This window comes from Hyla sarda, chromosome 1 (genome assembly GCF_029499605.1).
Source record: "Hyla sarda isolate aHylSar1 chromosome 1, aHylSar1.hap1, whole genome shotgun sequence".
In the NCBI taxonomy this organism is placed as follows: Eukaryota; Metazoa; Chordata; class Amphibia; order Anura; family Hylidae; genus Hyla; species Hyla sarda.
In genome coordinates, this window is record NC_079189.1 from 472,393,842 (window position 1) to 472,409,637 (window position 15,796).

The window sequence follows — 15,796 nt, forward strand, 5'->3', positions numbered from 1 at the left end:
ACTTCATCTTCCACACAGGGCAACAGGATCCACCACCTGCCGTGACCCATTACTGTAAGATCTGGCCATGGATCCCGCTGGGGTGCTTTTGCAAGATGTCTTGGATCTTTCCACCATCGTGGTTCAGCATTCACAGCAGTTAGCCCATCAGGCGCAACAACTGAATCAGCTTTCAGCCATGGTGGAACAGCTCCTTGCCGCTCAGCAGCAACAACAGCAGCAGCCACCTGTTCCTGAGCCTCCTCCTGTGTCTGCAGCTTCCTCCGGGACCAAGCTTTGTTTGTCCTTGCCTTCAAAGTATGACGGAGATTGCAAGCTGTGTAGAGATCTGGTCTCCTTGAACCTGTCAGCCTTCCTTGCAGAATTCCGCAATGGATTTGAAGAACCTGCGCAAGCCTCCTCTGCCAAGATGGCTCTACTGAACCTCTGCCAAGGGAACTCCTCTGTTGGCGACTATGCGGTTCAGTTCCGCACTCTTGCCTCTGAACTTCCTTGGAACAACGAGGCCTTGTGTGCTACCTTTAAAAAAGGACTTTCCTCTAGAATCAAGGATGCTCTCGCTGCACGGGATTCTCCGGCTAACCTAAGCGAACTTATCCATATAGCCACTCGAATGGATGTGCGTTTTGCCGAGAGGCACGAGGAACTTCCTTTGGAAAAAGAACCTGCCCGAACACGGCGATTATCTCGTCTGGCACCTGTGTTCCAACATCCACCTCTACTCTCTATTTTGCCTCTTGCCGAAGAGCCTATGGAAGTGGACTGTTTTCACTTAACGCAGCAGGAAGAATCGACGCAATGAGAATTTCTCAAAGACTGTTCTATACATCCTCCGCGTCCGGGAGAACGCTCTCGACTTGGACCAGTAGAAATGACTTCCCTAGATGTTGATATTACCTCTCCTCGCTTGACCATCCCGGTTCAAGAATTTTCCTCTGCCAAGACATCTTTCAGCGGTTCTGCTCTTTTGGACTCCGGTTCCGCTGGTAACTTCATTGGTGCCTCCCAGGTCCATAAACACCGTCTTCCTGTGTCTCATCTTGCCAAGCCCTTCTACATCTCTTCTATTAATGGACAAAATCTGAACTGTAAGGTGAAATTTCGCACAAAACCCCTCGACATGCAAGTAGGAAATTAGCATTAGGAAAAAATTGAGTTCTATGTCTACCACATTGTAATTCGGAGCTTCTCCTTGGTCTTCCTTGGTTTCAACATCATTCTCCACAACTCAACTGGAAAACTGGTGAAATCACTGGTTGGGGACAATTTTGCCAAGATCACTGTCTTGTTCCCCCTGTGTTATCTTCTGTGCCTGTTAAACTCAGACGTAAAGTCTTGAATCGGGGACATTCTTCTTTGCCAGTTGGTCACCTTAGAAGGCAGAAGACTCCACGACAGAAGCCTGCTTGTCCCTTACAGGCTTTGCCAATTCCAGAAACCCCTTGGTCTTATGTAGTAGGGAACTATTTGAGGTCCAAAGAAGAGGGGGAGACCAAAAGAGAGGGGGAACTGCAACATCCGTGCTCCGGCCAGGCACCCTGGCCATGAGCGTTCTGTCATGTCCCTACTGCCGGCGGGGCTGGGATTCACCTCCTAGGGCGCGCGCGCCGGAGCCCTCACTCTTAAAGGGCCAGTGCTCATTTAGTCAGGTGTCTACACCTGCACACTGGTCCTTAAATATCAGCTCCTCCCTTGGTTCCCTACCGGATCTTTGGTTGTCTATTGCCATTGTGAAAGTCCCGTGTCTCTGTTACTGTGTACCTGTTCCTTGCTACCTTAACTACCCTGCACCTGTGTTACCTGCCCTGACCTACTGTCATCTGCCACGTCCTGCCAGTCTCCTTCTGTGCCACCTTCTGTGCCATGCCAAGCTACCAGTATGCCTGACAGCCAACATCATACCATTAGCCATTAAAAGACTGTGTGGCAGTTAATGTGTGTGAATTAGCAATTAAAACTAATTATAAAAAAATATATAAAATCTAAAATTATGTATACTTACTCAGCTGACTTCCAAAAGTGACCTGGATGAGAGAGGCGTCTGTTCCGCTTTGGCAGTTTTTCCAGCATCTCCATCAGTTTGGTGAAAGTTGGCCTTTCTTCCTGATCATAGGCCCAGCAGAAAAGCAAAATGTCCTATGAACATAATTAATACATTGTTTTTATACTTAATTAGAATAGCATTAAAAAAGGAATGTACAAACGTCATTTGTAGTAAGATACTTCAAACATACTTGGGATAAAAAAAAAACAAGATATCTGATACACATAAACCTTAAACAGGAAACTTTAACTATAAAGGGGTTTCCCAGGACAACAGGCATCTAAGCACTAGGACTCTCTGCTGATCAGACAATGAAGGGGCCTTGTACACATAGGTATGCCTGTGCCCTGTCCTGCACTTCAATTCTATTCCCTTTGTCAGTGTAGACAATGACCCAGATTGACTTTATGAGTAAGCTCTATGCATTTTTCCCCCCCGACGCACATGCTGTTCGTTTTCACTTGTTTCACTATTTTTGCGCATATTCTAAATTTGACACTTGTCTCAATCTAGAAAAAGCTTGTACAATCTTTCTCTTTTTTTTTTCTTTTGGTTTATTGTGCGCCAAAATTGTGTGCTAAAGATTAGTTATCTAAATCTGCCAGAACGTACAACCTAAAAAGTAATTTTTTTTTTATATAAATAACAACAATTACAGAGCCACAGGACATAACTACAGGAGGTTCAATGCATCTTATTAGATTAGGGTTTTACTTACTGATATCTCCTTTCCCATTCCAATTTGGCTAAGATTTGGCTTCATGCCGGTTCCCACTTGCCATATGATGGCCTCCGCGGTTTGGCTTTTGAATGGCCACTCTCGAGCATGCAACTCATACCAAATAGTTCTGTGAATAGAGTATAAATAAACCATAAGTATAATGTTTCTCCCACTACACTAAAATATTTCATTATTTCTACTTACCCAAGTGCAAATACATCAGAGTGCTTTGAGAATGGAAGTTTATCCTCCTCCGTGTCAGGAGACAGCTGCCGTATTATTTCAGGAGCCAAATGACAAAGCCAACCATTAGGGATCCGCAGCTTGTCTTCTCGTCTGATCAATGCAGAAAAGAATAGTCTATGTAAATATTTGTGTCGTAGATTAGATGTATTCCATGTATTTAAACATGGCAATAAACCAATGTTATAAATGGAATAATGAAACATCTGCTATCAAACAAGAAGATGTAAGAAGCCTCTGAGAAGTCTTATGGCCACAGGCTTGCACAAGGTTGCAGTATAATCATTTTGTAAAGGCAGAATTTGGTGAAGGGTCCTTCTAAAGGGTCTGTACACCAACCATTGTTATGTGTTTTAATGCAGAAAAAACGAAAACTTTGCAAAGTTAACAATATCCTACCATTATCTACAGCTTATATGCGGACCTATATGTCTTCATGGTTACTCTGTCATCTGATCCTGCAGTCGTGTTACTCCTTTCCATTCATCGTTAGTTTTTTTATAACAATTGAAAGATATGTTAGCAAGAAGTAAGGAGGCAGATGTTAAGAAGTATGACTGCAGGATTAGACTACACAGAGTTGTGGACAAGAAAAAAAATATTTCCACAGTTTTGCATTTTTGTTTCACAACTTGTAAGGACACGCAAATATATATTGCCTTAAAAATTGATAAATTTGGACTTTATGAGGGACATTTATCAATGTTTGCTTATGTATTCTTTTTTTTAGTAATTTTTTCCTTACTTTTTTTTTGCTTATGTGTGACTTATTTATCAACTGGTTTCAGCCTGTTGATAATTTTCTTTCACGTAAGCAATTTTTCCTTTTTTACTTTGGTAGAAGCTTTTTCTGCTCCATGTTTAAGCTGGAGTAAATTTAGTCAATTTTTAACCCTGTTGCGCCTTTTTTTTGCGCAGTTGCGACTGTCGCAGTTAATAAATACCTGTCACGATGCCGGCTGGCAGGTAGTGGATCCTCTGTGCCAGAGAGGGATTGGCGTGGACCGTGCTAGTGGATCGGTTCTAAGTCACTACTGGTTTTCACCAGAGCCCGCCGCAAAGCGGGATGGTCTTGCTGCGGCGGTAGTGACCAGGTCGTATCCACTAGCAACGGCTCAACCTCTCTGGCTGCTGAAGATAGGCGCGGTACAAGGGAGTAGACAGAAGCAAGGTCGGACGTAGCAGAAGGTCGGGGCAGGCAGCAAGGATCGTAGTCAGGGGCAACGGCAGGAGGTCTGGAACACAGGCTAGGAACACACAAGGAAACGCTTTCACTGGCACGATGGCAACAAGATCCGGCAAGGAAGTGCAGGGGAAGTGAGGTGATATAGGGAAGTGCACAGGTGATAACACTAATTGGAACCACTGCGCCAATCAGCGGCGCAGTGGCCCTTTAAATCGCAAAGACCCGGCGCGCGCGCGCCCTAGGGAGCGGGGCCGCGCGCGCCGGGACAGGACTGACGGAGAGCGAGTCAGGTACGGGAGCCGGGGTGCGCATCGCGAGCGGGCGCTACCCGCATCACGAATCGCATCCCGGCTGGAGGCGGTATCGCAGCGCCCCGGGTCAGTGGATCTGACCGGAGCGCTGCAGTGAGGAGAGTGTAGCGAGCGCTCCGGGGAGGAGCGGGGACCCGGAGCGCTCGGCGTAACAGTACCCCCCCCCTTGGGTCTCCCCCTCTTCTTAGAGCCTGAGAACCTGAGGAGCAGACTTTTGTCTAGGATATTGTCCTCAGGTTCCCAGGATCTCTCTTCTGGACCACAACCCTCCCAATCCACTAAAAAAAAGGTTTTCCCTCTGACCTTTTTGGATGCCAAAATCTCTTTGACGGAGAAGATGTCCGAGGAGCCGGAAACAGGAGTGGGAGGAACAGATTTGGGAGAGAAACGGTTAATGATAAGTGGTTTAAGAAGAGAAACGTGAAAGGCATTAGGAATACGAAGAGAAGGAGGAAGAAGAAGTTTGTAAGAGACAGGATTAATCTGGCACAAAATTTTGAAAGGACCAAGATAGCGTGGTCCCAACTTATAGCTAGGGACACGGAAGCGGACATATTTAGCGGAGAGCCATACCTTGTCTCCAGGGGAAAAAATGGGAGGAGCTCTTCTTTTCTTATCCGCGAACTTCTTCATGCGTGATGAAGCCTGTAAGAGAGAATTTTGGGTCTCTCTCCATATGATGGAAAGATTACGAGAAATTTCATCCACAGCGGGCAGACCAGAGGGCAACGGGGTAGGGAGGGGGGGAAGAGGGTGACGGCCGTACACCACGAAAAATGGGGATTTGGAGGAAGATTCAGAGACTCTGAAATTATACGAGAATTCGGCCCAAGGTAGAAGATCTGCCCAGTCATCCTGGCGGGAGGAAACAAAATGTCGTAAATAATCACCCAAGACCTGGTTAATTCTTTCTACTTGTCCATTGGATTGAGGATGATATGCAGAAGAAAAATTTAATTTAATCTTGAGTTGTTTACAGAGAGCCCTCCAGAATTTAGACACGAATTGGACGCCTCTATCCGAGACGATCTGCGTAGGCAACCCGTGAAGACGAAAAATGTGTACAAAAAATTGTTTAGCCAACTGAGGCGCTGAAGGAAGACCAGGAAGAGGGATGAAATGTGCCATTTTGGAGAATCGATCAACGACCACCCAAATAACAGTGTTGCCACGGGAAGGGGGTAAGTCAGTAATAAAATCCATACCAATCAGAGACCAAGGCTGTTCGGGGACAGGCAGAGGATGAAGAAAACCAGCGGGCTTCTGGCGAGGAGTCTTATCCCGGGCACAGATAGTGCAGGCTCGCACAAAGTCCACCACATCCGTCTCTAGAGTCGGCCACCAATAGAAGCGAGAGATGAGTTGCACAGATTTCTTGATGCCCGCATGACCTGCGAGATGGGAGGAGTGACCCCATTTGAGGATTCCGAGGCGTTGGCGTGGAGAAACAAAGGTCTTTCCTGGAGGAGTTTGCCTGATGGAGGCTGGAGAAGTGGAAATCAGGCAGTCAGGAGGAATGATGTGTTGCGGAGAGAGTTCAACTTCAGAAGCATCTGAGGAACGAGAGAGAGCATCGGCCCTAATGTTCTTATCGGCAGGCCGAAAGTGAATTTCAAAATTAAATCGGGCAAAGAACAGAGACCACCTGGCCTGGCGAGGATTCAGCCATTGGGCAGACTGGAGGTAGGAGAGGTTCTTATGATCGGTGTAAATAATAACTGGAAATCTTGATCCCTCCAGCAGATGCCTCCATTCCTCAAGTGCTAATTTAATGGCTAGAAGCTCTCGATCCCCGATGGAGTAGTTCCTCTCCGCCGGAGAGAAGGTCCTAGAAAAAAAACCACAAGTAACAGCATGCCCGGAAGAATTTTTTTGTAGAAGGACAGCTCCAGCTCCCACTGAGGAGGCATCAACCTCCAATAGGAAGGGTTTAGATGGGTCAGGTCTGGAGAGCACGGGAGCCGAAGAAAAGGCAGACTTGAGCCGTTTAAAGGCGTCTTCCGCTTGAGGAGGCCAAGACTTGGGATCGGCATTTTTTTTTGGTTAAAGCCACGATAGGAGCCACAACGGTAGAAAAATGTGGAATAAATTGCCTGTAATAATTGGCGAACCCCAAAAAACGTTGGATAGCACGGAGTCCGGAGGGGCGTGGCCAATCTAAGACGGCAGAGAGTTTGTCTGGATCCATTTGTAGTCCCTGGCCAGAGACCAAGTATCCTAGGAAAGGAAGAGATTGGCATTCAAACAGACATTTCTCTATTTTGGCATAGAGTTGATTGTCACGAAGTCTCTGAAGAACCATACGGACATGCTGGCGGTGTTCTTCTAGATTGGCAGAAAAAATCAGGATATCGTCCAGATATACAACAACACAGGAGTATAAGAGATCACGAAAAATTTCATTAACAAAGTCTTGGAAGACGGCAGGGGCGTTGCACAGGCCAAAGGGCATGACCAGATACTCAAAGTGTCCATCTCTGGTGTTAAATGCCGTTTTCCATTCATCCCCCTCTCTGATGCGGATGAGATTATAAGCACCTCTTAAGTCCAGTTTGGTAAAGATGTGGGCACCTTGGAGGCGATCAAAAAGTTCAGAGATGAGGGGTAGGGGGTAGCGGTTCTTAACCGTGATTTTATTAAGACCGCGGTAGTCAATGCAAGGACGTAGAGAGCCATCTTTTTTGGACACAAAGAAAAATCCGGCTCCGGCAGGAGAGGAGGATTTACGGATAGAGCCCTTTTTTAAATTTTCCTGGACGTATTCAGACATGGCAAGAGTCTCTGGAGCGGACAGAGGATAAATTCTGCCCCGGGGTGGAGTAGTGCCCGGGAGGAGGTCGATAGGACAATCATAAGGCCTGTGAGGAGGTAGAGTCTCAGCTTGTTTTTTGCAAAAAACATCCGCAAAGTCCATATAGGCCTTAGGGAGACCGGTTACAGGAGGAACCACAGAGTCACGGCAAGGGTTACTGGGAACCGGTTTTAGGCAGTCCTTGGAACAAGAGGGCCCCCAACTCTTGATCTCCCCAGTGGACCAATCCAGGGTTGGGGAATGAAGTTGAAGCCAGGGAAGTCCAAGGAGAATTTCAGAAGTGCAATTGGGGAGGACCAAAAGTTCAATCCTCTCGTGATGAGATCCGATGCACATTAGAAGGGGCTCCGTGCGGAAACGTATGGTACAGTCCAATCTTTCATTGTTTACACAATTGATGTAGAGGGGTCTGGCGAGACTGGTCACCGGGATGTTGAACCTGTTGACGAGAGAGGCCAAAATAAAATTTCCTGCAGATCCGGAGTCCAAGAAGGCCATAGTAGAGAAGGAGAAGGCAGAGGCAGATATCCGCACAGGCACAGTAAGACGTGGAGAAGCAGAGTAGACATCAAGGACTGTCTCACCTTTGTGCGGAGTCAGCGTACGTCTTTCCAGGCGGGGAGGACGGATAGGACAATCCTTCAGGAAGTGTTCGGTACTAGCACAGTACAGGCAGAGATTCTCCATGCGGCGTCGTGTCCTCTCTTGAGGTGTCAGGCGAGACCGGTCGACCTGCATAGCCTCCACGGCGGGAGGCACAGGAACAGATTGCAGGGGACCAGAGGAGAGAGGAGCCGGGGAGAAGAAACGCCTCGTGCGAACAGAGTCCATATCCTGGCGGAGCTCCTGACGCCTTTCGGAAAAACGCATGTCAATGCGAGTGGCTAGGTGAATGAGTTCATGTAGATTAGCAGGGATTTCTCGTGCGGCCAGAACATCTTTAATGTTGCTGGATAGGCCTTTTTTAAAGGTCGCGCAGAGGGCCTCATTATTCCAGGATAATTCTGAAGCAAGAGTACGGAATTGTACGGCATACTCGCCAACGGAAGAATTACCCTGGACCAGGTTCAACAGGGCAGTCTCAGCAGAAGAGGCTCGGGCAGGTTCCTCAAAGACACTTCGAATTTCCGAGAAGAAGGAGTGTACAGAGGCAGTGACGGGGTCATTGCGGTCCCAGAGCGGTGTGGCCCAAGACAGGGCTTTTCCAGACAGAAGGCTGACTACGAAAGCCACCTTAGACCTTTCAGTGGGAAACTGGTCCGACATCATCTCCAAGTGCAGTGAACATTGGGAAAGAAAGCCACGGCAAAACTTAGAGTCCCCATCAAATTTATCCGGCAAGGATAGTCGTAGTCCAGAAGCGGCCACTCGCTGCGGAGGAGGTGCAGGAGCTGGCGGAGGAGATGATTGCTGAAGCTGTGGTAGTAACTGCTGTAGCATAACGGTCAGTTGAGACAGCTGTTGGCCTTGTTGCGCTATCTGTTGTGACTGCTGGGCGACCACCGTGGTGAGGTCAGCGACAACTGGCAGAGGAACTTCAGCGGGATCCATGGCCGGATCTACTGTCACGATGCCGGCTGGCAGGTAGTGGATCCTCTGTGCCAGAGAGGGATTGGCGTGGACCGTGCTAGTGGATCGGTTCTAAGTCACTACTGGTTTTCACCAGAGCCCGCCGCAAAGCGGGATGGTCTTGCTGCGGCGGTAGTGACCAGGTCGTATCCACTAGCAACGGCTCAACCTCTCTGGCTGCTGAAGATAGGCGCGGTACAAGGGAGTAGACAGAAGCAAGGTCGGACGTAGCAGAAGGTCGGGGCAGGCAGCAAGGATCGTAGTCAGGGGCAACGGCAGGAGGTCTGGAACACAGGCTAGGAACACACAAGGAAACGCTTTCACTGGCACGATGGCAACAAGATCCGGCAAGGAAGTGCAGGGGAAGTGAGGTGATATAGGGAAGTGCACAGGTGATAACACTAATTGGAACCACTGCGCCAATCAGCGGCGCAGTGGCCCTTTAAATCGCAAAGACCCGGTGCGCGCGCGCCCTAGGGAGCGGGGCCGCGCGCGCCGGGACAGGACTGACGGAGAGCGAGTCAGGTACGGGAGCCGGGGTGCGCATCGCGAGCGGGCGCTACCCGCATCACGAATCGCATCCCGGCTGGAGGCGGTATCGCAGCGCCCCGGGTCAGTGGATCTGACCGGAGCGCTGCAGTGAGGAGAGTGTAGCGAGCGCTCCGGGGAGGAGCGGGGACCCGGAGCGCTCGGCGTAACAATACCTGACTACCCGTAGTCCATTTTAAAATTATTACTATGTAGTTAATTTTTGGAAAACTTGCTTTTCTCGCTTTCCAGTCAAAATGTTGCACGAAAAATCGCGTAGTCGCAGTTGCGACAATTTTGCGACAATTATAGTAAAGAAAACCTGACTAAACCCGTTGATAAATGTCCATACATACGACTACATTCTGGTCAGTTTTCCCAGTTATCTACACTAGTGGCAAATGCATATATATATATATATATATATATATCTATATATATTATTATTATTTATTTTTTTTTTTTTGGTGACATGGGGGTGTTCTACACAGTTTTATTCAAGGTAAATATGCAAATACTTTTTAACCAGTATGGTAGGGGTAATGCCCGCGCAATCTCCAGGAGGGCATCAGGGCGTTCTGAACACGGAAGCTTGGAGCTTCCGTGTTCGTGAAGTCAGGCCATGCCCCCTTCCATTCATATCTATGGGAGGGGGCATGTACATAACTGTCATGCCTTTTCCCAAAGACATGAACGGAGGGGGCGTGACGGCTGTGGTCGCCCGTCATAAATGTCTATGGGAGAGGGCATGACAGCTAGTACATAGCTGTCATGCCTCCTCCCATAGACATGAATGGAGGGTATGTGAAGGCTGTGGTCACCTGTCATCTGGCAAAGAGTGGATATCGCTCTGTGTACTGAATGACTAGGGTGTCACGCTGGAGATCAGACATCTTATCCCCTATCCTTTGGCACTTTAAATATAGCACCATATAACCTAAATCAGTTAAAGAGGCACTGTCATTGTTAAAACTTTTCATATATTGCAGGACTCATTATAATATGACATTTCACAATATACACCTGTTAAAAAAAATTTACATTTTCACCTGAAATTCAAGCTCTAAATAGCCACCACTAGGGGTCGCCTGTCTTTTAGCCAGACAGACTAGTCTAGATTTTACAGCATACTGGATACCGGCCGTAAAGCATACCGGTATCCAGTATAGGAGATTTCTATTGTGTATGCAAAACTACAGATAAAGGATGTGTGGACATGCTGGGAGCTGTAGTTTAAAAATAGCTGGAGGCAACACTGCTCTAACACAGTTATTTACAAACATTGCAGCTTCAGTTTTTACTAAACTACAACTCCCAGCATGCTGAAATAGTCAAAGCTTTCTCGGACTCCTGAATGACAAAGAAGTTGATCAGACATTCAGGAGTCTGTGAAAGATGAATGACACACATAGTGACAGCTATGCTGATTAGCATCCAGCTTTACTAGGAGAAGATAAAACAGATAGAACACGTATTCATAAAAATGCTGTACTTTTATCTAAAAAATCCTTGCACTAATTTTATAAAGATCTATTGTTATATTTATAAATTTTATCCTGTTATGAATTCACCATAATGTCTTCTGATTACTGCAGGCAAGCTCCAAGTATCTTTCTCTGTGTAACATGACACAGCATAAAACCAGAGAGGAAAGGTTACAGAGTAGAGAGTACTGATTGGCTGACTGCCCAGACTTGCTCCTGTGAGGGAGACAGACTGACACGCCCCCTCCAGCCTGCACAATGAAAAAGTAACTCACCGGCAGATAAATGCTTATATCTTTGGATATATAAGTCCGAGACACATAAAAATTATATGCACATGATCAGGATTGGGTCCTGAGTAACATATAACTTTTTTTCTTTTTTTTGCACTATGACAGGTACACTTTAAATGTAAAACTAAATTTATGTAAAATTTGGTTTCTTAAGCTTTAAATACTAGGGAACACCCTTGGAAACCATTCCTATTCTTGAGTTATGCTTATTATTCTTTATTAAATATTTAGTTTACTTTTGCTTCTACAGTGTGCTGTGTGAGCTCTGCTTTATTTCTTTACTTCTACCAAGGCTACACAGTGCCTTGAAAAAGTATTCACCCCCCTTGATTTTTTTCGTATTTTGGTACATTACAGCCTTAAAGGGGTACTCCGGCACTTATACATCTTATCCACTATCCAAAGGATAGGGGTTAAGATGCCTGATCGTGGGGGTGCCGCCGCTGGGGACCCCCGTGATCTTGCACGCCGCACCCCGTTTAAAATCAGTCCCCGGAGCGTGTTCACTCTGGGTCTGTTTACTGTCGATCACGGGGCCGGAGCGTTGTGACGTCAAGGCTCCGCCCCATGCGACGTCACGCTCCGCCCCCCTCAATGCAAGCCTATGGGAGGGGGCGTGACAGCTTTGGATAGGGGATACGATGTCTAAGCGCCGGAGTACTCCTTTAAGTTCAATGTTTTGTTATCCTGAATTTTATGTGATGGATCAGAACACAATAGTCTAAATAATAAAAATATATCAATAAAACTATTGTTTAGAAATAGAAAACAGAAAATTGTATTCATCCCCTTTGTTAGGAAGCCCATAAAAAGCTCTGGTGCAACCAATTACCTTTAGAAGTCGCATAATTAGTGAAATGATGTCTACCTGTGTGCATTCTAAGTGTCACATGATCTGTCATTACATATACACACCTTTTTTGAAAGGCCCCAGAGGCTGAAACACCTAAGCAAAAGGCATCAGTAACCAAACACTGCCATGAAGACCAAGGAACTTTCCAAACAAGTAAGGGGCAATGTTGTCGAGAAGTACAAGTTGTAACGTCTGCGCTCCGGCCGGACACGCCGCCCGTGAGCGCTCTTTGCTCATGTCCCCACTGCGGGGCTGGGATTCGCATTGCGGGATGCACTCGCATGTGAATCCCGACCACAGTGCTCTCTGCTGACACCTGCTCTGGACAGTTCCTAAAATGGACAGAGATGTCAGCAAATAGCACTGTGGTCATGATGTCAGCAGAGAGAACTGTGTTACTTAATCCTACCAGCTAATATGTGCTGGTAGGATTAAGATTTTTTAATAGAAGTAATTTACAAATCTGTTTTACTTTCTGGCACTGGTTGATTTAAAAAAAAAAAATCCACCGGAGTACCCCTTTAATTCCAGGTTGTGAGGCACCAAAATACAAAAAAGTCAAGGGGGTGAATACAAGGCACTGTATGATCCTCCCTTGTAGACTGATTTATATCTGCTCTCCAGCCTGTGTCTTTCCCCCCTAGTCTATACTTTGAACTGGTATGTAACCCACCCTCTCCCCTGCTGTTATCTCTAGCTCTGAGAGTAGTATGTCCATCTAAGGGACTTATTATTAGTTAGGTCACAATGCTCTACTTGTTCTCTTTGTATTCAATGTAATATGCAAAGCATGGCAGTAGTTTATAGAACAGCTCTTATAAATGAGAAAGCATTCTGATGACATTAAAGCGAAATTAGAGTATACATTTCACAATAAAAACCACAAGACAACAAATAACCCCACAAATTGCCCACTGGAAAAACCATAATTACAGAAAGCCTGATGAGAATACTTTTATCAAATGAAATAACTAGTAAATAAAATGGTTTGAAGAAAAACAAAGCACCACCTACACTGCAAAGAGAAAAATGAAATGTTTGTTAGCAAACAAATGTCCAGCATGAATTGCAATCTAACAAAGGCATTACAAAGCCTACCAAAGGTTAATAAAGGATACATCTCAAAGGTACTGTACGTAATGCTTATTTACCGAAATATGAATAAAACAGAAGCACTGTTTTGGTCACTGAAATCAGATAATGTTTATCATCAGCAGTAATGTTTCCCTACCAGGGTTCCATGACAGTCAGAGCTTCACTGGTGGAAATAGTCAATCTCATTTAAAGGGTTACTCCGCTCCCCAGCACCGGTTCATTGAGTTTCGAATGCTTGCATTGAGGGGGCGGGACATGACGTCACATGACGGGGCGTGATGTCACGAGGGGGCGGCCGTAAACAGGGAAGCTCTCACACAGCGTTTGGAACTCTGTGTGAACTCTATGTTCTGGATGCTGTGTAGCGGAGTAACCCTTTAAATGGAGTACTTCACTGGCCAGCGTTCAGAACTAAATGTTCCAAAATGCTGTTTTCGCACTGCGGGGGTTGGCCATGCCCCTTGTTACGTTATGGCCATGCCCCCTCAATGGAGGTCAATGGGAGGGGGCGTGACAGCCACCACGCCCCTCCCATAGACTTGTATTGAGGGGGCGTGGTCTTGAAAAGGGGTGTGGTCGACCCCTGCAGAGCGAAAACAGCATTCGGAACATTTAGTACCAAAGCCTGGGGAGTACCCCTTTAAACATGCTTGGAACAGTGTGAACAGAACACTGAACATGTACAACAAACCTATCATCCTCTGGGAAGCTTAGGCTATCTGTGGACTACAAGGACAGCAACTCATCTGAATGGCAACCATGTAAAGCTAGGCATACACCACATTTATGCCATACAATTGAGACATAGTGCAAAAAAACATATACTACTAGAACAGAATGCCTATACTGCTGGATCTTACTTTCAATAGTTTTTATTAGCAAGTTCAAAAAGTTATTACAATGTAAAGCAATAGGGACAGACGTAGCTGTCGAAATTTTTCATATAAACAAACAGTTACAAAGGTTTTATAAACATAACCTATCTAAGTCTGAACAAAGAAAAAAAATAATAATTAGCGGTCTGCTTACCGAGGCAAACCGTCATGAAAGACACTACTATGAAGTACACAAGTCAATACTATTCCATTGTGCCTAAAACCTATAGAAATACTCATTTGGCATCTCTCTTTGGTGAGTGATGTATACTGCTGGATCTTGTTGCCACTGACCTATATTGTAGAAATAATAATAATACAGTACTCATTCAGACCAGTACACAGGACAATAAAGCACAATGTAAAATGCCTTACTGCCCTGTAAAACACAGTATCCAGAAGATGTATATTGTTTTTATTATTAAGAGAAGCCAATGGCAATAAGATATAATTGTAGCCCTTCAGTTACACCATGACGTCTGTTGGATGTTTTTTTTTCTAGTATGCAGTAAAAAAAAACATATACCTCAAATGTATGACATATTCATGGTGTGAACATAGCCTTGTACTACATAATGTACAACTGACCAGATCTACCCCCAGTAAAAATCAGAGTAAGCAGGCCACAGGCGACAAGGGGTTGTCTGGTAAGGTGATAGTTTAAAGAGGTACTCCGCTGGAAAAAAAATATTTTTATTTTAATCAACTGGTGCTAGAAAGTTAAACAGATTTGTAAATGACTTCTATCTTAATCCTTCCAGTACTTATCAGCTGTTGTATGCGCCACAGAAAGTTCTTTTCTTTTTGAAATTCCTTTCTGTCTGACCACAGTGCTCTCTGCTGACACCTCTGTCCATGTCAGGAACTGTCCAGAGCAGGAGCAAATCCCCATAGCAAACCTATTCTGCTCTGTACAGTTCCTGACCCAGACAGAGGTGTCAGTAGAGAGCACTGTCGTCAGACAGAAAGGAAATTCAAATAGAAAATCACTTCCTATGGAGCATGCAGCAGCTGATAAGTAATGGAAGGATTAAGATTTTTAAATAGAAGGAATTTACAAATCTGTTTAACTTTCTGGCACCAGTTGATTTAAAAAAAAAAAAAAGGTTTTCTAGGGGAGTGCCCCTTTAATACAGAGGTATTCTTGGCATAATAATTATTTCCAAATCATATCTGACCATAACATTATATTATGTAATGACTTGTTACACCATTTTTTTTAGGGTAATTCCCATCTGGACATGTAAGGTATATTCAGAGAGTCTCACCCCAGAAGTAACCTCCACAGACAATAATGAAAGTTGCACATATGGTGTAACATTACAAACTATGCTGTGCTGTAACTCCCAAGTTAAGGGAGTCTAGTGGTGCCATGCCGTGAATATAATTCCCATTGTAAAACATCTCGTTCAGTTTACTGACCAACACTTGAGGCCACATGGAGGCCAAAGGGGGGTGGATGGCCCTAGATCTTAAGATAGATGTGGATCCTAGACCTTGATCTGTCTTGGACTCACATCTGTCTAACATTTATGGCCTGTCCTTAAATGTTCAAATGTGAATACCCCTTTAAGGAGGACTTCAACCGAAAATGTAAAAATGCTAAATATTAGTAAATTTTTATTGCCCTTTTTGCCCTATTTGTTGACAATATGGCAGGTTTAACATCAGGCACATAAAGGGGCGCAAAAGTACTATGATGAAGTGCAAGAAGAGGCATGATCAATGTAATCTATATGCACCTTCAAAAGTCAAGATTTGTAACTATAAAAATCATAAAGA

The 15,796-nt window shown here is 45.3% G+C and overlaps 1 protein-coding gene across 9 annotated transcripts in view; it reads right to left on the bottom strand.

Moving 5' to 3' along the window:
• Positions 1-15,796, bottom strand: part of KSR2 (kinase suppressor of ras 2) — a 481,762-nt gene that overhangs the window by 6,966 nt on the left and 459,000 nt on the right. For 8 of the 9 annotated variants that reach the window (XM_056537068.1, XM_056537052.1, XM_056536998.1 and 5 more), the window contains 3 exons: positions 2,970-3,101; positions 2,763-2,892; positions 2,003-2,136 (listed from right to left, as the gene is read on the bottom strand). In XM_056537068.1, the coding sequence (XP_056393043.1) occupies positions 2,003-2,136; positions 2,763-2,892; positions 2,970-3,101 (396 nt within the window). Of the gene's footprint in view, positions 1-1,998; positions 2,137-2,762; positions 2,893-2,969; positions 3,102-15,796 lie in introns of those variants that run through there. The other variant, XM_056537017.1, reaches the window with a different exon arrangement.